Raw genomic sequence first — 20,358 nt, 5'->3', positions numbered from 1 at the left:
CTGCAGTGAAGTGTCCTCAGATGCTGAGGCGAGGGAGCAGCTCTGGACATTTATTAGCACACAGCTGATGTATCCTCTTCCCCGTATCTATTCAACATCATTAGCACTATAGGACAAACAGTTTCTCCCGGCAGTGACCCATGTAACTGGAAATATTTCAGGCTGGACAATCTTTTGCAGAGTGTACCTGCCTAATGCCAGCCATTCTGGAGAGGTCACTCATAAAGATGAATTGTGCCTGATTTTCTCAGCTGGAACCAGTCCCATGCTCATCAGGATTCTGCTGCATGAAAGTCTCTTGGTCCTTTCTTCTGCTTGCCCTTGTGGGGAAGCTGGAGTGAGGGAAAAAAAAAACAGGGAAAGGTGCTGCAGTGTTTCCCATCTCAGGGCATGAATGTTTTTTTTCCTGGCTGGATACTTAGGGTAACTCATCCTAAGTATTTTATTTGTAGAAGTGAAGCCAGCTGGGTGAAGGAGCTGATTAATTCCCTTGCTTGTGTCTGTATCTGTCCATTTCTTAGTCTTTTTTTGGAAGCTCTTCCTGATGGGCAGAGTTTGGCTCTGGATACCTGGGCAGTGCTGAAAGGCAGCAGTTCACCTGCCCACAGCACGGCTGGGCTGTGCCATAGAGCAGAGGGTGCTTGCAGAGCTGCCCCTCCCCACCAGCCCAGCTTCTCACACAAGCTGTCCCTTTGCTTTGTCCTGCTGCAGGAGTGTTTCACCCCGTTTGTCAACGGCAGCTTCTTCGAGCACGACGGGCAGCCCTACTGTGAGGTGCATTACCACGAGCGCCGCGGCTCGCTCTGCTCCGGCTGCCAGAAGCCCATCACAGGACGCTGCATCACTGCTATGGGCAAGAAATTCCACCCAGAACACTTTGTCTGTGCCTTCTGCCTCAAGCAGCTCAACAAAGGAACCTTCAAGGAGCAGAACGACAAGCCCTACTGCCAGAACTGCTTCCTCAAGCTCTTCTGTTAGAGGCACTATAGACGGGCGCTCAAGCATCTTTCTGCCACCCCCTTGGCAGTTCTGTCTCTCTGAACATTACTGTGATTTAGGAACCTTACCAGGCAGGGGAGGAGGGGGGTGGGGGGTGGGAGGTGCTGCTATGCAGAGGCAGTAGATCCAGAGATGAGATGGACCATTAAACTGGAAACGCCCTTGCTGTGTCTCAGAAGAGAGAGGCTGAGATCCCTCACTGTGGTGTGTGTGTCTGTGTGTGTGACTGACAGCTGAGCTTAGCTCGAGGGCTCTAACAGGGAGATTCTCCCAGCCCCCTCCTGGCAGCAGGAGGCTTTGCCAGTACATTTCAGCCTGTGTCAGCTCTCTGAGCAAATGGTGACACTTGCAGACAACACAGCACAGCCCTCTGCTTTGACACCTTATTCTCAGGCTTTTGCCTGCTCGTGTGCACGGTGACAGCACAGCGAGGCCACCCTGTGACCTCAGTGCCACCCTGGCTCTCCTGGCAGAGTTACACGGTGTGTGTGACTTGCTGAGGGTAGAGCATCAGCACAGGCAGCCAAGACCCTGCAAGGGTCTCTCCAGTTCCATTACACTGTAAGGAGATAATACCACTTACTCTTGTTTTAATTAAGAGGAATCAAGGTGTTACTGTGTGGGTTTTTTTCTTTTTTTCCCTAGTTTGTTACTCCCTTTCTCAATGCCTTCTCTCAGCACATTGGAGCAGGAGGTGGGGTAAGCCCCAACCATCCCTCAGCACTGTTGTGCTCTCCTGTGGGGACTGCAGCTCCACAGGCACCCAGGCCAGCTCAGGGAATCTGCCACCCTCACCTGCTGCTCCTGGGAGAGGAAGAGGCATCACCCCTTCTTTAAACACAGGTGCAGAGAGGTTAGAGCAGCCTTTTTCATCCAGCCCTGTCATGAGCGAGTGTGACGTGCGAGTGTTTATCTGCCCTGGGACTCTCCCATCTATCAGGGCCTCAGTCTGTCACAGCAGTGGCTAGAAGGAAGGGTTTAAGAAGCCAGGAAAAAAAAATCCTAAATTTATATCCTTTCTTCTTCCAGTTTGCTAATGAGACCTATCAGCCCGTTGGTGTTTCCCTTTTCTGTGCTCTTGTTAAACATGTTCTACTGAGAGATGCTACAGCAATAACCTTTTATATTGACTGTTACTGGTATAACAAGTCCTGGGGGGTCAGGTGTACATGACACACTTGGAGTTTTACTATCAAAGTGAATACTGTATCCTGTCTTTGATAAGAACTGTAGATTTCTACAATGATTTTGAATTCATATCTAATTTACTTTTAATCCTCTTATACAGAAATTGGTTTTGAAGTGATTTTAAGAAAGCAACTTTTATATCAAGCTGTGCTGTTCTAGGCAGTGTGCCAGTTGTGCTGGTTTACTGCATCTGTAATCTCAATGCTTTATTAAGGCTAACTAACATTCAATATTTCCTTTTTGTTGCGGGTTGGGAGGGGCTGGAATCTATGGGCAAGGGAACATGACTTGTATTTTTTTTCTCTAGCACAGGCAGGTGAACTGTGAATAGATTTGAGGGTTTTTTTTTTCCTCCTCTGGGTCACCTAAAAGTATAATTTCGGTTTTTATTGTAAGCTGTAAACTGCTGTATTTGAATCACCTGTCGTTCTCCCAAAGCCCAGTTTCCAGGATGTTAAAAGTGAGTCTTAATATGCTAGGGGGGAAGGAGTTCAGGTCTTTTACCTTGGTTTTTCTTCTTCAGCTGCCTGAAACCAGAACAGGGTTAATTGGGGCAGGGGCTCCTTTCTTTCTGTGGAAGAAAGGTCTTGTGACTGAGGAGAAGAAAGTGGGAGACAGAGTCTGTTCCTGACTAGCTGTGCAGCTTTGTCCAGTCACTAAACCTTACCGTGCCTCAGTTTCCCATCTGTAAAATGGGGGCAGTTTAGCCTGGATTTGTGAGGTTATTGTGAGACCTAGCTGATGTTTGGTAAAGCACTTTTAAGTCTCTGGCTGGAGGGTGCTGTGGAGAGGGAAGCACTGTGCTGAAATTCCCAGTGGCATACCAGCCCTGGGAGCAGTGTTTGGAATTCCTGCTCCAGAGAGCTACAGCTCTGTCACCATTGCCATCTGGTTGCGTTTGCAGCTCGGCAGGTGCATTATAGGGCTCCAGGGGTGGCTGTGTCAGAAACCAGCCCTGAAACCCATGGGTCACTGTCCCATGTAACCTCGTCACGGTGCTGCGCTGCCCTGCTCAGGTCACTGAAACTGTCCCACGGACTTCCCCCAACAAACAAACCTCAGTGTGTGGGTGTGAGGCCAGAGGGAGCTGTGGGAGCGCTGGAGCTGTGTCAGCTGGGCTGAGCACAGCTCTGGGAAATTCTTGAGGCAAGAGGCCTTGTGCATTTGCCTTTTCATCTTGTAGTCTATTTGACTTAAAATGGATGTTCCTAAGCTGCCTGTGTTTATCTCTGGAATGGTCTACTTCCTTGGTGCCGCTGAGGGGACACACAGCTGTTGTGTGCAGATGCTGGAGAGGGGTGTGATGTTTCTGGCACTGCCACTTTATGTGACACCTGCAAACTGTGTAACCCTGTGCCTCAGTTTCCCTGTCTGGGGAGTTTTTAACCTACCTCACTGCTAGTTGAGGCTTTGTCAGTGACTCTTGTGGCACACCTGGGTGCAGGGTGCTGTGTGGGCTGTGTGGTGCTGAGAGGAGGCTCCTCTGGCCTTAGTGCTTAACCGAGACGATGTCACACTCACCTTCTGCCTTCATCTGGTGTGTGATATGCTGGGATGCCACACCGATGCTACTCTGTCAAATAATGCCTGGTGGTGGCTGCGGCCGCTGTGGGTGTCCAAAATGCCTGTTCATTCAGTACAGATGCAGTTTTAGGGCAGCACAGCCGCTGTTGGGCTGTGGGGGTGCTCCGGGAAGGTATGTGGCCCCCCCGGGCCAGGCGCTACCCCCGGGGAGGGCCTTTCACATCTGGGCTGGGCTGGGGAAAACTCCGCTGGGTCGACAATTATTTGATTTTTTCCTCCCTTGTAAACTTCTAACTCCGCTTTTTTTTTCTCTCTCTCCATTTAAAATTCTTGCAGTTATGCCAATAAAATTTTTACCAATATAGTCACGCCTGTGTCGCGGTTGTTTTCTGCCCTCGAGTTTGTGAGGGAGCGGAGCCGGGGCGGGCCCCTCAGGGCTGAGGGGGTGGGGGGGGGCACTGCGCTCCTCCGGCCGCCAGGGGGGGCGCGCGCCCGGCCGCGCGCTCTCCTGCGCCCTTCGCGCCTTCCGCTGGCGTCACGCGCTTCCCGCAGAGCTGCGGATGATTGACGCCGCGGGCAGCCAATGGGCTGAGGGCAGGCAGCGCCGCGGCGCTCTGCGATTGGTCGTGAGCTGCGGTATAAAAGGAGACAAGCCCGCCCAGCGGCCCTTCTTTCCCGGAGCCCTCGTGGAGGTGCGGGCGCGGCGCGGCGGCTCCGGGGCCCGGGCGGGGCTGGGGGGCCGCGCTGAGGGGAGCAGACCAGGAGCGGGATCTGGGCCGCGGCCGGGCTATGGGGTTGGGAGCGCTGGGCCCCAGGGCGGAGAGAAGGGGAGGGTGGGGACCCACCTGAGCCGCTCTTCTTTCTGGCAGGTCCCAGCTCGTCTTTAAACCCACCGGGCGATCCTTGGAGCACCGCCGAGATGCCCAGGGAAGACAGGGCTACGTGGAAGTCCAACTATTTTATGAAAATCATCGTGAGTGTCGGCTCGGAGCCCTCGTGGGGCGCTGCCGGAGCAGGCTCGGGGCAGCGGGAAGCGGGCGGGGCGGGCTGTGGGGGCTTTTAGGAGACAGGGGTGAGTGCTCAGGGGTGTCTGAACGAGTTCCTGGCACTAGGAAGAGATGTGAGATAGTCCAGATCAGGCCTGCTGGGAATTTGCCGTGGCGCTTCCAGACTTGTTCAGGGATGGGAGTCGATGGCTGAGTGAAGGATGCAGCCTATGGCACACCCAGCCTCACTTGGAGCTCATAATTCTCAAACTTCTGACAGACTTTTTTTACGTTTTCATGTGTTGCAATTTTAATGCTGCTCTGTGCACTGCTCTGAATTTCTTTGTATAGTTACACTGTTTGTTTTGCTATAGCAACTCCTGGATGATTACCCAAAGTGTTTCATTGTGGGAGCAGACAATGTGGGATCCAAGCAGATGCAGCAGATCCGGATGTCCCTGCGTGGAAAAGCTGTTGTGCTGATGGGGAAGAACACAATGATGCGCAAAGCTATTCGTGGTCATCTGGAGAATAACCCTGCTCTAGAAAAGTGGGTAATGCTGCCTGAGGGCACTTTGGGTCCTCTGTCTTGGACAGGGGAGGTTGTCTAAGGAGTAAAACTAAAGGCTGTCCTCTTTTCTTCAGGCTGCTGCCTCATATCCGTGGGAATGTGGGCTTTGTCTTCACTAAGGAGGATCTGACTGAGATCCGGGACATGCTGCTGGCTAACAAGGTAAGGGAGATCAGTCCTCACTTCATGTTTGTGCTGAGATGGAGCACAAAATAAAGCTGAGTCTTCACAGTGGGCAGGAATTCCTCAAGGTTTGGGCATTGGCCCTTGCAGTCTTAGCCAAACTGCTTTAGTTCACCTGCCTCACTTGCGTGTGCCTGTGTCCTGTCTCTCCTGGAGGAGCACCTCAGGGAGGAGGTGATCCCCCAAGATCTGAGGAGAGCATTCTTGCAGCTTCTCATCTCCCCCCTCTCAGGTGCCAGCTGCTGCCCGTGCTGGTGCCATCGCTCCTTGTGATGTGACTGTGCCAGCCCAGAACACAGGCCTCGGACCTGAGAAGACCTCCTTTTTCCAGGCCTTGGGCATCACCACAAAGATTTCCAGAGGAACCATTGAAATTCTGGTCAGTGAGCTGCAGTTGTTCAAGCTGTTCTTTGACTGGGAGGCCTTGATTGTGGCAGCTGAGGGAGCTGTGAAGGCCAAAGCTCTCATTGTGCTAAGATACTGTATGAGCAGTGTGATTATTGAACTTTGGGATCTGGAGGAGGGTTGGCTGGCTTGGCTTCAGTGTGCAGTGTGAGGGAATTGAAGTTCTCCATTAGATTTTCCAGGGGTAGGCTCTGTCAGAGGAACGTGCAGGTGAGCTACCTGTAGGTAATGTAGGAAAGGTGCTGCTTTTCTCCTGGCTGACATGGACTTGTTTATGTGGTCTGGGGCTTTCTCTGATTGTGGAGCTGAATGTGGAGCTGAATGTTGGTTGTGCTCATTTGCTCCTCCACTTCCACCATCTGCATTTGTGTCCCACTGCTTTGACGTGCTGGAATTTCTTGGTGTGTATTCACTCCTTTTCCCTCATCTCCTCAGAGTGATGTGCAGCTTATCAAGACTGGAGACAAAGTGGGTGCCAGCGAAGCCACCCTGCTCAACATGCTGAACATCTCCCCGTTCTCCTTCGGGTTGGTGATCCAGCAGGTCTTTGATAATGGCAGCATTTACAACCCTGAAGTGCTGGACATCACCGAGGAGACCTTGCACAAGCGCTTTCTGGAGGTGAGTGCCACAGCCAGCCCTGTCCCTCGCTGTTGTGGGAGCCAGCACTGCCAGAACAAAGTGTCCTGTCTGGTATTTTCCATGAGGTCCTGTAGGGCCAGGAGCTCTCCTTGGTTCTCTAGAGAAACTGTGTGTCAGGGAGCACCTTCCTGTAGGATTCTTCATCTGAATCTGCTTTGGAAATCATTTGAGGCCAGTTAAAATCATGGAATATCCTGAATTGGAAGGGCCCCACAAGGATCATCAAGTCCAACTCCTGGCTCTGCACAGGACACCCCAGCAATCCTACCCTGTGCCGGAGAGTGTTGTCCAAATGCTTCTTGAGCTCTGGCAGCCTTGGGGCCATGACCATTCCATGGCAAACCTGTTCAGTGCCCTGCCACCCTCTGGGGGAAGAACTTTTTCTTACTATTGCACTTAAAACTCCCCTGACACAGCTTTATGCTGTTCTCACGGGTCCTGTCACTGGTTACCAGAGAGCAGAGATCAGTGACATACAAATATTGATGCCTTGATTTCACGGGAGCTGTTACCTGTGTGCATTACATGCTTTCCTTTCTGTTTGCATTGTAAAAGCTGTCATCTGGCCATCCTCTGCTGCGATTTCTAGGTTATTTCTCAGGCCACAGAAACACAAGTCTGTCTCTTTGCAGGGTGTTCGCAATGTTGCCAGCATCTGTCTGCAGATTGGGTACCCGACCATTGCGTCCGTGCCCCACTCCATCATCAACGGCTACAAGCGTGTCCTGGCCGTGGCTGTGGAGACCGACTACACCTTCCCACTGGCTGAAAAGGTAATGGCTGGCTCTGAGCTCTGCAGAGAGGGTGTTAGAAGTGCAGCCAGGCACATTCACAGCATGTCCCCTGGTTTGAGAGGACTGGGATGTCGCTCTTGTGCTGAGATTGAGGCAGGAACAGGCGAGAGGCAGGATCGTAGAAAAGGCAAAGGCGGCTCAAAAGAACCATATGGTTTTTATGGAGTGGTACCATAGGTTCTATTGTATTGGCTAACTAACAAAAATATCTTTCTCACACGCTGTCCTTAAGAGGAACAGAAAAATAAAGTAGGAAAACACCTGCAAATTGTTTATACTGAACAAGTTATCACATCTTTCCAACTCCCTAAAACTTCTCACAAGCCACTGTGGGAAACGCTTGCTGTTTCTCCCTCTCTGTCCCGTGGCATCCACACTGAGACACGCCTGTGTGAGATGTGGCTGGAGAAGGGGCACCTGCTTCCTTCCATATGTTGTGTACAAATGGCAGGAGAGAGCTGATTTACCTGGGGGCTGAAAGCTTAGCTGAAATATCTTTGGTTCTTCATATCTGCTACTGATAAGTGGACCTGTTTGGATTCTGGCAAGCTGCAAGTGCTGCCTTTATCATTGCAAAGGTTCAGTCCTGCAAAATGTTTTGTTCACTGTGAGTTTACATTTTTTCCTCCACTTTTACAGGTGAAGGCCTTCCTGGCAGACCCCTCAGCTTTTGTGGCAGCTATGCCTGTGGTGGCTGAAACTGCTGCACCTGCTGCTGCCGCTGCTGCTGCTCCAGCGAAGGAGGCAGCGAAGGAGGAGTCGGAGGAGTCTGACGAGGACATGGGATTTGGTCTCTTTGACTAACAGCAGCCACCCTCTCTGCCTCTGTCAGAGTTGGCCCGATGGCAGAAATAAAAAGCTATTTTACACCTTCATGTGTGCCTGCATCGATGGTGTAGTCTCCATGTCAGCTGGGGTTTGGGAACGGTGTAACGCGAGGGGCCCTGCGCTCCAGGGCGACGGTTGTTCTCGGGCGGGGGCACGGCAGGGAGCGGTTGTGCCCCGGCCCGGGTGCTGGAGGGGAGCAGTTGTTCTCGGGGCCGCAGCGCGGATCTCCCCAGCCGGGCCGAGCGCAGGCCGTGCCCGCAGCACGTCGGCGCGGTGCAGCCGCCGCCCGTCCCGTTCCGTTCCGGTTCCCCGCGCCGCGCGGCCGGGGCTCCCGGGCCGGGCGGGCAGCGCCCATCGCCGTGGCGCCGGGCCCGCCCCGGAAGCCGCTACCGGTTCCGGGGTCGAGCGGAGCGATGGCGGCCGACACGCAGGTGAGTGCGGGACGGGCCGCGCACGGTCCGGCCCGGGCAGGGGAGACCGGCGGGGGCTGCGCCCGGGGCCGCGCCCCGTCCCGCTCTCGCCCCGCCGCGCTCTCGGCCCGGCTGCGGGGCCCGGCCCGGCGCCCGAAGCCGCCCGGGGACGTGGCAGCCGGGGCGGGCCCCGCCGAGCCGCCCGCACCGCGCCGTGCCCGGCCCGCGGGAAGCGGCCGCCGCCGGGGAACCCGGGCGGAGCGAGGGCGACCGGGACCGGCCCGGCGGAGACCCGGCACGAGTCGCGTCCCGCCCGGCTGCGGCGCCGTGTGCGGCTGTTCCGGTTCGCACCGCCCGGCCGCGGTGTGACCGCTCCCCGTGCCCCGAATGTGGGACCTCCGGCTTCGTCCTGAGGGGCTTGGGATGATCCCAGAGCAAATCCCAGTCTGCTCGGCATCAGGTCTTCGTACAATGCTGCCTTTGTCCTCTGTATTTGTTTGCAGAAGCATTGATGGTATGCTGGCTGTGTAATGTGTACATAAATATCCTTAAAAAATAAAAATAGAAAGCAAACTGTTGAAGCCTGTCCCAGTGGCTTTTCCGTGGAGACTTGGTGGGTAGTCGAGGTTTTGGAGTTTGTGTAAGTCACTGAGATGCTGGTGAGATCCTGTAGTGTTATACATAATTTATATTTTTAATTTTTATACTTAGGATAATTTTAACATGTTTTTCATGTCTGCACATTTCCCTGCTCATCATTAAGTAGCATGAGTAAGTGCAGCTTGGTTTGAGTTTGCGTATGATGAACTCATGTAGTTGAAATCTTTGATAGTAGAGCAGGTCCATAACAGCAGCTGGTTTGTTTGGTTCTGGTGCCAGTCACGTTGTTGGTCACCCTTTGCAGCTCAGCCCAGCCTCACTGTTCACAGGTGCAGCACTGCTTCCAGCCAGCTTTTAAGGGGACTTGTGGGTGTGAAACGGTGACAATCTCAGGGAGGTGTGGATGGACTTGAAAGGTCAGGAAGCCACTGTGCAGGATCAGCCTTCCAGCGTGTAGGCAAAAAGCTTCACTGAAAGCAGCTTTGAGGAGCTCTTTGAAAAATATTGAAAAGGGAAGGAACAGTTTTCTATGAGTTTCTAAACACATGCTCTGCCTTTTGGAAAGATGATATAAAGTTGCTCAGTTTAAGAGCTGGATTTCAAAAGCCTTTCCTGGAGAGCTGTGCTTTGCTTTATGTAAATGTTGAAAACCTGGGTGTGTAGGTCTCCCTGGGCTGTCTGCAGTTCAAGTGCCCCTTCAAGACTACCTGGACTTCAGGGGATAACATACAGGGAGAAGCTCCTTTGAATTCTGGAAGTTACTGTATTTTGCTTTGAAAGGTCCTGTGCTCCAGATTATGGGTCCCAGTTCTTACTCTGTGTTACTTTTAGAGGCGTGGGTGTCTCTTACAGAGCATGAGAGCACAGATAATTGGAGAGCAGTCATCCCTCAACCCTGGGGAAGGAGTTTCACAGTGTGTGAAGCACAGTGACCCTTCCTTGGTGGATGCTCTCATTTGGGCACTAAGGGGTCATGTGGCAGCAAGTGACATGTTCTGCTTGCCCTGGTTTATGTTCTGTGGGTTGATATCAAAGGCAGTCTGGTGTTTTTTGTGCTTTGTGGTTTTAGATTTCTGACACACTGAAGCGGTTTGCAGTGAAAGTAACTACAGCCAGCGTGAAGGAGCGGAGAGAGATCCTCAGTGAGCTGGGAAAATGCATTTCTGGGAAAGGTAAAAGCTTGGGAGCACTGTTCTGCTTACCTGGGTGGAGGAGAATGTTAAAATGTTTTGTTTCATAAGGCTGTGTGAAGAGTATTTGTTTAGGGAGAGACTGGCAGAGTTTTGAGCCAGTGGTCAATCACAGGGTTAATTCCAGGTGTGGGGTTTGTGGGTAGCACAGAACCAGCTTTTGGCACATCTGCTTTTTCCAGTCAGTAGCTGTAGCATTGTGTATGTTAGTTCTTCATATAGTGCATCACTTGAGTTTCTTTCATGACTCTTGGCTTGTTCTTTTGGTACATATGGAATATTTGGATACACACATGTATAGAGATGGGGAGTGTGGAAGATTACAGATGGTCTTAATAAAACAGCTGAAGCAAATTTTAAAAACCTATTTCTCTAATTTTCTGAAAATGACCGTGTTTCACATGTTCCAGTTATACCATTATTTATAAAAATACGCATAAAATGTATATAAAGAGCAAACTTTTACTGTGATTCTTGCAAGCAATTTCATAGATGCAAACATTTTACTGATTTCAGTCATAAAGTGAATCGTGTTTGTGTTAAAGATCAAGAGCACAGTGATTTATGAAGAAGTATTTTGAAATACATTGTTACAGATCTCCCAGAAGGTGCAGTGAAAGGCCTTTGCAAACTCTTCTGCCTTACTCTGCATCGATACCGGTGAGTAAATGTGGTGGTGTTCACATGGTGGTGTTCACAGGGGAATCAAACGAGGGAAGAGATGAGGATCTGACTCCATGTTTCAGAAGGCTGATTTATTATTTATTATATATATTGCATTAAAAGTACATTATATATTAAAGTATACTAAAAGAATAGAGAAAGGATTCATCAGAAGGCAAGCAAGGAAAGGAAAGAATGGGATGATAGCAAAAGCTCGTGACTTTCAGAGAGTCAGAGCCAGCTGACTGTGATTGGCCATTAATTAGAAACAACCAACATGGACCAATCAAAGGTCCACCTGTTGCATTCCACAGCAGCAGATAATTATTGTTTTTCTTTTCCTCTGAGGCTTCTCAGCTTCTCAGGAGAAAAAATCCTAGCAAAAGGATTTTTCATAAAATATCATGGCTACAAGTAAATTGATGTGGAAAGGCTGTATTATGTAATCTATCAGTACTTAGTCATTAAATTGGTCTGGAGCATCTGGAAGTGTTAGCATGCAGTGTCACAGAAATGTATGTGACATCAAAAAATGTCATCTTGTAATTACATTCTCAGGGAAGGACTGACATTAAAAAGTTCTACAGTATTTGCCTTGCGTTCCATCTTTAATTTTGAAATGAAAACTTTAATCCTGTGGTTCAGTTTGCAAGAATGAACACCCATGTCCTTGTGAAGCAAGACTGAGCTGTCTTTTAGAAGATTTCAAGTGGGATTAAATCATGGTCTGTTGTAGAGGAGCTGTTCAGAACCCATTTTCTTCTACATAACTGCTGTCACTTGAGGAAGGGAATGGAGGTCTCTGATAAAAACTTCTGCACTGTGCAGAACAGCAAGGATAAAATAGTTATTAGGCTGGCTGCTGAAGTGAGAGAGCAGAGCAGGGGTGGTGTGGGTGCAGTGTGGCAGGCTGGGGACGTTCCTGATCTGTGTCTGTCACAGGGATGCGGCGTCCCGCAGGGCCCTGCAGCTGGCCCTGCAGCAGCTGGCAGAGTCCCAGCCTGAGGCCACGGCCAGGAACCTGCTGCACTCGCTGCAGTCCTCAGGGATCGGCGGCAGGGCTGCCGTGCCCAGGTGAGTCGCCTCGCGTGGAAGTGGAAGCAGTTCTGAGTTGCTGGCAGTTCCTCCTGTTTACAATGAGGCTTCTGCTGCTGCTTGGCAGAAGTGTTCAAAGCCTTAAGAGGGAAAGCTCTTAGTGCTGTTCAGATTTTCCTCTCTTATCTTTGCCATATCATCTGGGAAAGCAGAGGGAATACCTTGGTATAACTGCTGGTGCACTGGGGCTGAGTTATGGTTTAGCCTTTGTTAAACTTCAGGTCTGGGGAGATGAGGAACAAACTCTTTCAAGAAACAGTCTCTGGGGAGATGAGGAACACACTCTTTCAAGAAACAATCTCCAAAATTACTAGGAAAGGAAATTTCATCACCTGTCAAATGTTCAGCTGCCTCATGTGCTATTTGGAAGCTTTGAGTGTCAAACCAGAGCTGAAACAACCAACTTCTGAGGGCTGATTATTTTCTGTAAAAACTAAGGCTTTAGCTGCATTTTTGTGTGGTAGAATTGCTTGTCAGTCAGGTGCTGTTCTAATTTGGGCAAAATAGGTCTGTAATGGTCTAGTAAGTGTAAGTTATGTCCTGGAAAGTGTAGATTGACCTCCCTCTCCTGTTTGTACAACAGTAAGAGCAGTGGATCTGCAGCTCTGCTGGCACTCTCCTGGACATGCCTGCTTGTTCGCACAGTCTTTCCAACCCCTGACAAGAGACAGGGAGAAACATGGAAAAAACTGGTAGGTTCTTCAAGGTTTGCAGAAATATCCCATCACATATATGGACTTAAATATTTCTAATGTGTTTAAGTTGCCACAATGTTGCAAACAATGCTGAATTTAACTGAAAACACCAAATTGGAATCCAGTTTTAGAGGGAGATTTGGTGTATTGTGACCTCTCTCCTGTTCCTCTGGAGAAAGCAGAAGGTGTATAAAGCATTAGTGGGGCAGTCTTGCAGCTGTACAGTTGCTCTGCATACAGAGATGGCTACTGGTGCCTCTGAGGGGCATCTGCAGTTTGACCTGAAGTCCTTGTGCCTCCCTTGAAATATCTCTCTTATGATACTGTCATACAGCTTTTGCCTTCCTTTCACTTCCTTTACACAAACATGTGAGTGTGCTCGTAGCACACTGGGATAATATAGCTGGAACAGATTTTAAGAAGAGATGTAATCTGTTTTCAGTGCTTCCAAAACTGTTGGGCATAGTTCTGCTCTAGGTGTGGGATGAAAGCAAAGGCAGCTTGTTGGAAGAACTTAGATGATCTAAAGATTTAAGTAGATTCAGCTGATCATTGACAATCATTGACATTTGGCATGTGGCATGTCTTGTTTGATATGAGCTCTCTGAGGAGCAGGTGAACAAAGGTTTTTTTGTCTATTGCCTTTGGCAGGTGGAGGTTCAGTGTTTGCTCCTTTTGGAAGTCCTGGGAGGCTCTCACAAGCAGGCAGTGGATGGGGCTGTGAAGAAATTGAACAGGCTGTGGAAAGAGGTGATGTTTACATTATTCTACCATACTATGCCATATTCTACAACTGTTCTATTCTGCACTGTTAACGTGCCTTGCTCTTCTTCTCTTAAGAACCAGGATCTGGTGGATCAGTACCTATCTGTCATTCTGGGGCTTGAACCAAGCCAGAGTTATGCTGCAATGCTGGGACTTGTGGTGCAGTTTTGCACAGCCCAGAAGGAGATGGATATTATTAAACGATACAAGGTGAGTCTGTTGTACAGCTTTTTTGGGGGGAATAACAAGCATCATCTATTATCATGAAGAAAGGACTGAAAAGGTGTCTTAGTGAGGCTGGTACTTTGCTTCTGCCCTGGTTTCACTATCTGTCAATTCAGTAGTCCTGCACTTCTGACTGAAAGCTGGGGTGTGTTTAGACAGGAGGTGCCAGATAAGTGGCTGTTTGGTGTTGCCTGTGCATTTCTGTGGATGTCCAACAAACAGCTTCCTGCCTTGTCCTTGCTGTGGGAATGAAAGGCAGCATGTAGCTCTCAGTGTGGTTTGAGTGTTGGGCTCAGGGAGAGCAGGGAGCACTGGTCTCTGCTTGACTGGCTCATGTGAGGGTGCAAGGAAAGGAGGAAGAGGAGATGGGGTATCCAGCTTGGCACCTGATGGTGTGCCAGGACCTAAGTACAGGTTGAGATGTGGCTGTAATCTGGTGTTTCTGCTTGTTCAGAGTGCTCTCCTGGATTTCTATTTGAAGACCATCCTTATGAGCAAGACAAAGCCTCAGAAGCACGTGCTGGTGAGACAGTGTTTAGAGCTGCTTGTGATGCTGTCCCACAGGCAGCACTGCCCTGTGCTGAGTGCCCTGTCCCCTTTGCAGGACAGCTGTTCTCCCCTGCTTCGCTACGTGTCCCACGCCGAGTTCAAGGACTCTGTTTTGCCAACTCTGCAGAAATCGCTGCTGCGGAGCCCTGAGAACGTAACTGAGAGTGAGTCTGTCACCTTTGCATTGCTCTGTCAAAGAGCCTAAATCCTTATCACTCTGGAGCTGGTGGGGCAGTGTCACTCTGGGCTTTGCTTTTGGTCCCTGAGTGCAGGCAGGATTGTCTGGCATCAAGGGTTAGATGTGGAGAAGCAGCATTTGTGGTGTGATCCCAGTGTCAGGATATGTGATAGCTACTGTTTGCACTGAGGACAGGATTTCACAGCTGAGTGCTAAGAATAATCCTGAATTATTCTGTTCATTTGGCATCAGTTTCAGTAGTTTTTTTATTCCTACTCCTTATTAACCTGTCTGCTCTTGATGTGAACTCTGGTGAAGAGTGTATTAAAATGCTAATGGCATATCACATTTTGTTAAGTAACTGTTTTTATCTCTTATGTTGTCAGCAATCTCTTGCTTGCTCGTATCTGTGAACCTGGATCTTAGCCAGTATGCTCTAGACATCGTGAAAGGACTGGCCAGTAAGTACACTCTCTCACTTCTGGAGGGAATTATGAATTCAGAATGAAGTTTCTGCAACTTTCTGGCTGTACCTACAACAGGTGAAAATGTTGTTTTAGGTGGGAGGGAGGATGATGCTGTAAATTGGAACTGGAATAGTTCACATGATGGTTCCAGAAGCTGCATTAAGCCACATGTAAAGATAATCCTTACTTGCTGATTTTATGCAGTTTGTCATAAGGATCTCTTGGCTCGTGTGTTATTTTCTAGGTCATCTAAAATCCAACAGTGTGCAGCTGATGGATGAAGCAGTTGTGGCATTGAAGAACTTGGCTCGGCAGTGCAGCGATCCTTCGGCTGTGGAGTCTCTGGGCAGGCACCTTTTTGCCATCTTAGGGGGTGAGTAAGTTGTCGGATAATCAGTGGGGATGAATCAAGGTTTGACAGCCTCAACAAGTTTTGTGTATTGTATCTGTTCTCTTTACTGCCTGTATGGAGGGGGTGGCTCAGCCTGGATCAGGGATAATGGTGCAAGCTTTTGTGTTTTGGAGGAGATTCTGGAGATTCTTGATGTAGCACAGAGCTGTTGCCTGTACTCACCTGTCACCTTTGTGTTTCTTGTTGGCAGGCTCAGAGGGGAAGCTGACAGTTGTTGCTCAGAAGATGAGTGTCCTTTCAGGTGAGGGTCCTGGAAGAAAGCTCTGGTGGAAGAAATTGAGCAGAAGGCTGAAATGGAAGGGATCTCTACCTCAGCCTTTAGGATTTCCAGCCTGTCACTCTAAATTGGCTGTAGTAGAAGCCATAGAGGGTGCTGGATACCACATACCAGTTCCTGACTTTCTATTCAAATAATTGGCTGGTAGGCCAAAAATTTTCTTCAAAGAAGATGACTTGCACCCAGAGTGAAAATGAAGACAGAGATCTGGCAGTGTGGTACATGGTGGATGTAATATCCAGGTGTAGTAACAAGAAAAAGAGATGTCTGTGCAAGGATTGAAGTGTGAAGGGTTGTTCTTGATTGGTTTTAGATGTTGTGCTGGTAGTTTGGGAACTACTGAGAGAATTCTGTCCTTTCAGGGATTGGCAGCCTTAGTCACCATGTGGTTTCTGGACCCTCCAGCCAAGCTCTTAGTGCAACTGTGGCTGAGCTTTTCATCCCTTTCCTGCAACAAGAAGGTGAGAGCTCTTGCCTTTGTTCTGGATTTGCTAAGTTGTGTTTCATCTTGAGCAGGGTTTTTACATGGTTATTCAAGATTAATCTGGATTCTTGCCTGCTGTGTAAGAGAATCTGTTGCCCTATTTTGATGAACAACCCCAGGGAGACTGTGCTGTGCCTGTTAGGAGCACGTGTTCTTTTCCTGCATCCTCTTGTTGTTACCTGCTTTCTGTTTTCTGTTCTGTGCTTTCTGCAATTGCTGAACTGATGTGAGCTCTGGTTTTTCCCCAGTCCATGAAGGCACATTGGTTCATGCAGTCTCTGTCCTGGCTCTTTGGTGTGCTCGGTTCACCACAGAAGTTCCTAAAAAGCTGGTGGAATGGCTAAAGAAAGCTTTCAGCCTTAAAACCTCGACTTCAGCAGTGAGACATGCCTACCTGCAGTGCATGCTAACCTCCTTCAAAGGTAAAACTGGGCAGCTGCTGATAACTCTTGGTTGTGGGGCTTAGGAGGAGAGTTAGCAACCTTTGTACTTCCTGATACAGAGAGCTCTGCAGATTAGGAAGATTTTGTTAGGCAATGTCTTTTTACTGACCTCCTTCACATTTCTCCTTAAACTCTTCTGCCTTCAAGTTTATAAAGATGGTTTGTTTCATTGTATAACTAAAATCACTGTCCATCATGCTGTCTTTCATATATCTCAAAGTAATTTTTGATTGCTTTATTTTTGTCTTACAACTAAATTCTAGCTCAGGGGCCATACTTCTGTTTTATGTAGCACCCAGAACAGTTGGATCTTGGTCTCTGATTTTGACTCTTGGGAAGTCTAAAAAAAATTTCTGTGTTTGAAATGAAGAACTCAAGAAATTACTCTCTTTTGGTGATCCTCTCAGGATTGACATCTTGGTCCTGTCCCCTTTGACTGCAGCATTTCCTGCACATTTGTAGACCTCTGGGATTCCTTAACTTCTGAATGTTTGAAGTGAAACAGATGGTCATGGCATGCCAGGAATTTGCTTTCCCTCTCTCAGGGAAGCATTAATCTTTGAAGTCAGACTTCCTGTGATTTGAAGTGATTCCTTTAATGTAACTGAATTAGCATTTTCTTTTGCATCCTGTGAACAGAAACTTAATCTATTGAGATAGGACTGTTCTGTCTGTGAGAACAGGACTCAAGTGGTTGCTATTGAGCTTTTCATAGTTGCAGTTTAGTGATAGTGATTGGCAAATACTTTGGGAGATTCAGTGTTCAGTGTTTGGGAGGTTCAGTGTGTGTCTGATTCCTCTCCTTGTCTCCTGGCAGCAGAAAAACCATTGATACTTGGGTTGGAAAGTGAGGACCATGCTGTTTTGTAATGTGTCTCTTTTGTCCCCTCAGGTGACACATTATTGCAGGGAATGGACTTGCTGCCAATGCTGATCCAGACAGTAGAAAAAGCAGCATCTCAAAGTACTCAGGTTCCCATGGTAACTGAAGGAGTTGCTGCAGCTTTGTTGATCTGCAGGATGTCTGTAATTGAGGGACAAACTGGTAAGGTCACAAAACAGGTGGCAGAATCCAATATAAACAGGTTCTGAGGGTTAACACTTCTTGACAGTGTGCAGAAGATACTATTTCTTAATCTGTGTATAGTTCCTACATAGAGCATCATTGATCTTCTATAAACCAGGGAAAGATTAATTCCCATCTCTCTCATGTCAGTGAAGAGTTCTTACTCTTCCATGGCTTTACAAATTCCAGTTTCCTCTTTATTCTGACAGGAGATGTTCACCCTGACCTTACATGGTCAGATGTATTGGAAGTATTTGACTGATGCATTGGAAGTATTCTTTGATTGTTATTTGGGTAGTGTTTTTACAAACCTTGGGGAAGCATAGGGACTGGAATCCTGTCTCCCATTAGAGGATATTACAAGAGCTCTCTGAGTTCATACATCTGCCAGGAAATAAAATCAGGTGTTCTATCAAAAACAATACACTACTTCCCTCCTCTTCTTTCCTTCTAGGAAGGTTTGCCCTATGAAAGATTAAGGAAAATTAGACTTTACATTTCACACATAAGTCAGAGAAGAGTATTTTTGTCAGCTGGTGTTTTTTGGGTCTGTTTATAGTTCTGAATGAGAGAAAGGAGATGCTTAAGAATTGAAGACCAGTAAGGCTAGAAGTAACTTGAGGGATTTCAGGAGAGAGAATTCTACTATATTTTATGTACACTGATGAGTTCTGACTTATTTTGAAACTTCCTTGATGGACATCTGTTCTTTTCCTGTCAGAGTCTAAGCTGAGTGGTTTCTGGCAGCTGATTTTGGATGAGAAAAAACAAATTTTTACATCTGAGAAGTTTTTGCAGTCTGCATCAGAGGAAGGTAAATTGGCAGTTACTGTATATCCAGATGCTGTTTAACTCTGTTTCTTAGTATTTGACAACTAATGTTGTTAGCCCTGTTCTATGTCCTTGGAGAATACAGTTTCAGATTAAAAGGAGCTGTGTACTCTTCAAAGTACATCTACAGTAGCTGTAGTCTAAGCTTGAAAAGAAATTAATTTATTTCTTGATGAACCTGAATTATCACTCATTTATCATTCCAGATGATAAAGAAATGGAAGGGCCTTGTGACACTGCTGACACTCAGGACCCATTTCATTGCCACTGAAGCTGTTTTGGCAGGGCTCAGGAATTAACAGAACAGAAGCACTGAGCGTGGTGTTTATAATTTGCTTTGCTCTGTCAACTTAGACCAAAATAGGTCACACACAATGGTCAGGAAAATTGTCCTGGGATCCAGCTAACAACATCTCAATGAAATCATGGTTCAGTTCCCAGTGTTGGCAGATCTGAGTTGGATTTGTCTTAGCTTCAATTAGAAGATTATGTAGAGGCTCAGCTTGGGGAGCTGTTTTAGTGTGTCCTGTTTGCTGTTCATTCGTTTTCAGGTAAAAAAAAATCTGTTTCCTTACAAAATCTCATGCTGTTTTAAATATTTGTCTTTTCCCCCAGCCATGTGCACAGTGCTGCAGCTGACAGAGCGCCTGCTCCTGGATCATGCACAGCGGCTGCCTGAAAGCAAAGTTCAGTACGTACGGTCCCTTGCTGTCCCCAGTCCCTGTGTGACCCCAGAGTGCTGCTGTGGGCACTGGGGGGGTGGCCTGGGAATGTTGAACTCGTGGTGCCTTGGTGTCCCCTTGGCTGCAGAGCTGGCTGCCTGGCTAACCCCTGTGTCTGTCTGCAGGCAGTACCACCGTGCCCTGGTGGCTGTGCTGCTGAGCCGCACGTGGCACGTCCGCAGGCAGGCCCAGCAAACAGTGAAGAAGCTCCTGTCCTCCCTGGGGGGATACAAGCTGGCCTATGGGCTCTTGGAGGAGCTCAAAGTGGTTCTCAGTTCTCATAAGGTGAGTAGCCAGCAAGTGTCTGCTCACACAGATGTCTGAGTGGTGCCAGTCACCTCCCTGCCCTAAGTTTGCTGTTGGCATTGACATACAGCCTGATGTGAACAGGATTCAGCTCCAGATGATCTCCTGGAATGCCACTTTTTACTGGATTATTGCATATTACAGTATCAATGTCTGGGGTATGCCTAGTCTTTCCTACATACATAGAAAAGACATATTCAAAATACTTTGGGGAGGAAGCTGTAATTTTCATGTATTTTTATTATTTTAATGCAGATTTAGTATCTGCTGAAAGACCAAGTGCTTCATTCCTTTTTTTGTATCTTGGTTCTTTATAAGCCCTGGCTTATAGACTGCAGAAGTTGAGCACAATGTTCCCAGCCAGCTGGCTCAACATTTTCCAGAGTCTTTGCCAGAAGTGATCATTTTAGTTTTATTCTACCCCAGCTTGCCAATTCCAGTATAGTCCTGCATTCCTAATCTTCTTGTCACTGTGATCCCTGTGCTTTGGTTTTGCTGTTATCCCCTTCTTTCCTTTGAAAACTTCAGATGTTTGGTATTGACAGGGAGATGGCATTGAGCCTGGTGTTACTGTGGGGAGGTGTGTTCAGGTCTCAGGGAGGTTTGGTGTTGTCCATTCAGATTCTGCCTCACGAGGTGCTGGTGACAGAGGCAGGAGAGCTGTCGGAGCTGGGAAGGACATACATTCCCCCTCGTGTGCTGCATGAGGCCCTCTGTGTCATCTCCAGTGTGGCAGGGCTTGATGTGGACTCCTTTGAGCCAGAGAAGCTGGCCCTGGAGATGCTGCTGGTGAGCCATCATCCATCTGTAGGTAAGTGCAGGGATAAGACTCTCATGGCCAGTGTATGAGTTTTTATTGT

At 48.4% G+C, this 20,358-nt stretch overlaps 3 protein-coding genes across 3 annotated transcripts in view; all 3 read left to right on the top strand.

The window, feature by feature from the left end:
- Window positions 1-4,075, top strand: part of LOC132081360 (paxillin) — a 44,964-nt gene extending 40,889 nt beyond the window's left edge. The window contains exon 11 of the mRNA XM_059485018.1: window positions 712-4,075. Coding sequence (XP_059341001.1) covers window positions 712-978 — 267 coding nt within the window. The 3' untranslated portion in view covers window positions 979-4,075. The remainder of the gene's footprint in view (window positions 1-711) is intronic.
- Window positions 4,076-4,381: 306 nt separating this feature from the next.
- Window positions 4,382-8,167, top strand: RPLP0 (ribosomal protein lateral stalk subunit P0). The gene is made up of 8 exons (XM_059485105.1): window positions 4,382-4,403; window positions 4,581-4,684; window positions 5,072-5,247; window positions 5,343-5,430; window positions 5,684-5,830; window positions 6,292-6,477; window positions 7,131-7,271; window positions 7,932-8,167. The coding sequence occupies exons 2-8, from the start codon at window positions 4,631-4,633 to the stop codon at window positions 8,094-8,096; spliced, it is 957 nt and encodes a 318-aa protein (XP_059341088.1). The 5' UTR covers window positions 4,382-4,403; window positions 4,581-4,630; the 3' UTR covers window positions 8,097-8,167.
- Window positions 8,168-8,532: 365 nt separating this feature from the next.
- The window catches only part of GCN1 (GCN1 activator of EIF2AK4), a 38,482-nt gene continuing 26,656 nt past the window's right edge, over window positions 8,533-20,358 (top strand). The window contains exons 1-19 of the mRNA XM_059484835.1: window positions 8,533-8,551; window positions 10,200-10,302; window positions 10,917-10,980; window positions 11,926-12,057; window positions 12,662-12,770; window positions 13,425-13,523; window positions 13,614-13,748; window positions 14,218-14,286; window positions 14,368-14,476; window positions 14,877-14,951; window positions 15,202-15,330; window positions 15,560-15,610; window positions 16,009-16,107; window positions 16,379-16,552; window positions 17,466-17,618; window positions 18,361-18,453; window positions 19,086-19,161; window positions 19,318-19,477; window positions 20,120-20,309. Coding sequence (XP_059340818.1) covers window positions 8,534-8,551; window positions 10,200-10,302; window positions 10,917-10,980; window positions 11,926-12,057; window positions 12,662-12,770; window positions 13,425-13,523; window positions 13,614-13,748; window positions 14,218-14,286; window positions 14,368-14,476; window positions 14,877-14,951; window positions 15,202-15,330; window positions 15,560-15,610; window positions 16,009-16,107; window positions 16,379-16,552; window positions 17,466-17,618; window positions 18,361-18,453; window positions 19,086-19,161; window positions 19,318-19,477; window positions 20,120-20,309 — 2,038 coding nt within the window. The 5' untranslated portion in view covers window position 8,533. The remainder of the gene's footprint in view (window positions 8,552-10,199; window positions 10,303-10,916; window positions 10,981-11,925; window positions 12,058-12,661; window positions 12,771-13,424; window positions 13,524-13,613; window positions 13,749-14,217; window positions 14,287-14,367; window positions 14,477-14,876; window positions 14,952-15,201; window positions 15,331-15,559; window positions 15,611-16,008; window positions 16,108-16,378; window positions 16,553-17,465; window positions 17,619-18,360; window positions 18,454-19,085; window positions 19,162-19,317; window positions 19,478-20,119; window positions 20,310-20,358) is intronic.

The sequence above is a fragment of the Ammospiza nelsoni genome, chromosome 18 (genome assembly GCF_027579445.1).
Source record: "Ammospiza nelsoni isolate bAmmNel1 chromosome 18, bAmmNel1.pri, whole genome shotgun sequence".
Taxonomy (NCBI): Eukaryota; Metazoa; Chordata; class Aves; order Passeriformes; family Passerellidae; genus Ammospiza; species Ammospiza nelsoni.
This window is presented reverse-complemented; position numbering and strand designations above follow the sequence as displayed.

Bases quoted from the DNA above. Each gene is read 5' to 3' on its own strand.
- RPLP0 (XM_059485105.1), top strand. From the start codon at position 4,631: ATGCCCAGGGAAGACAGGGCTACGTGGAAGTCCAACTATTTTATGAAA. The intron at 4,685-5,071 runs GTGAGTGTCGGC...GTTTTGCTATAG, and splicing joins ACTATTTTATGAAAATCATC to CAACTCCTGGATGATTACCC. The intron at 6,478-7,130 runs GTGAGTGCCACA...GTCTCTTTGCAG, and splicing joins TGCACAAGCGCTTTCTGGAG to GGTGTTCGCAATGTTGCCAG.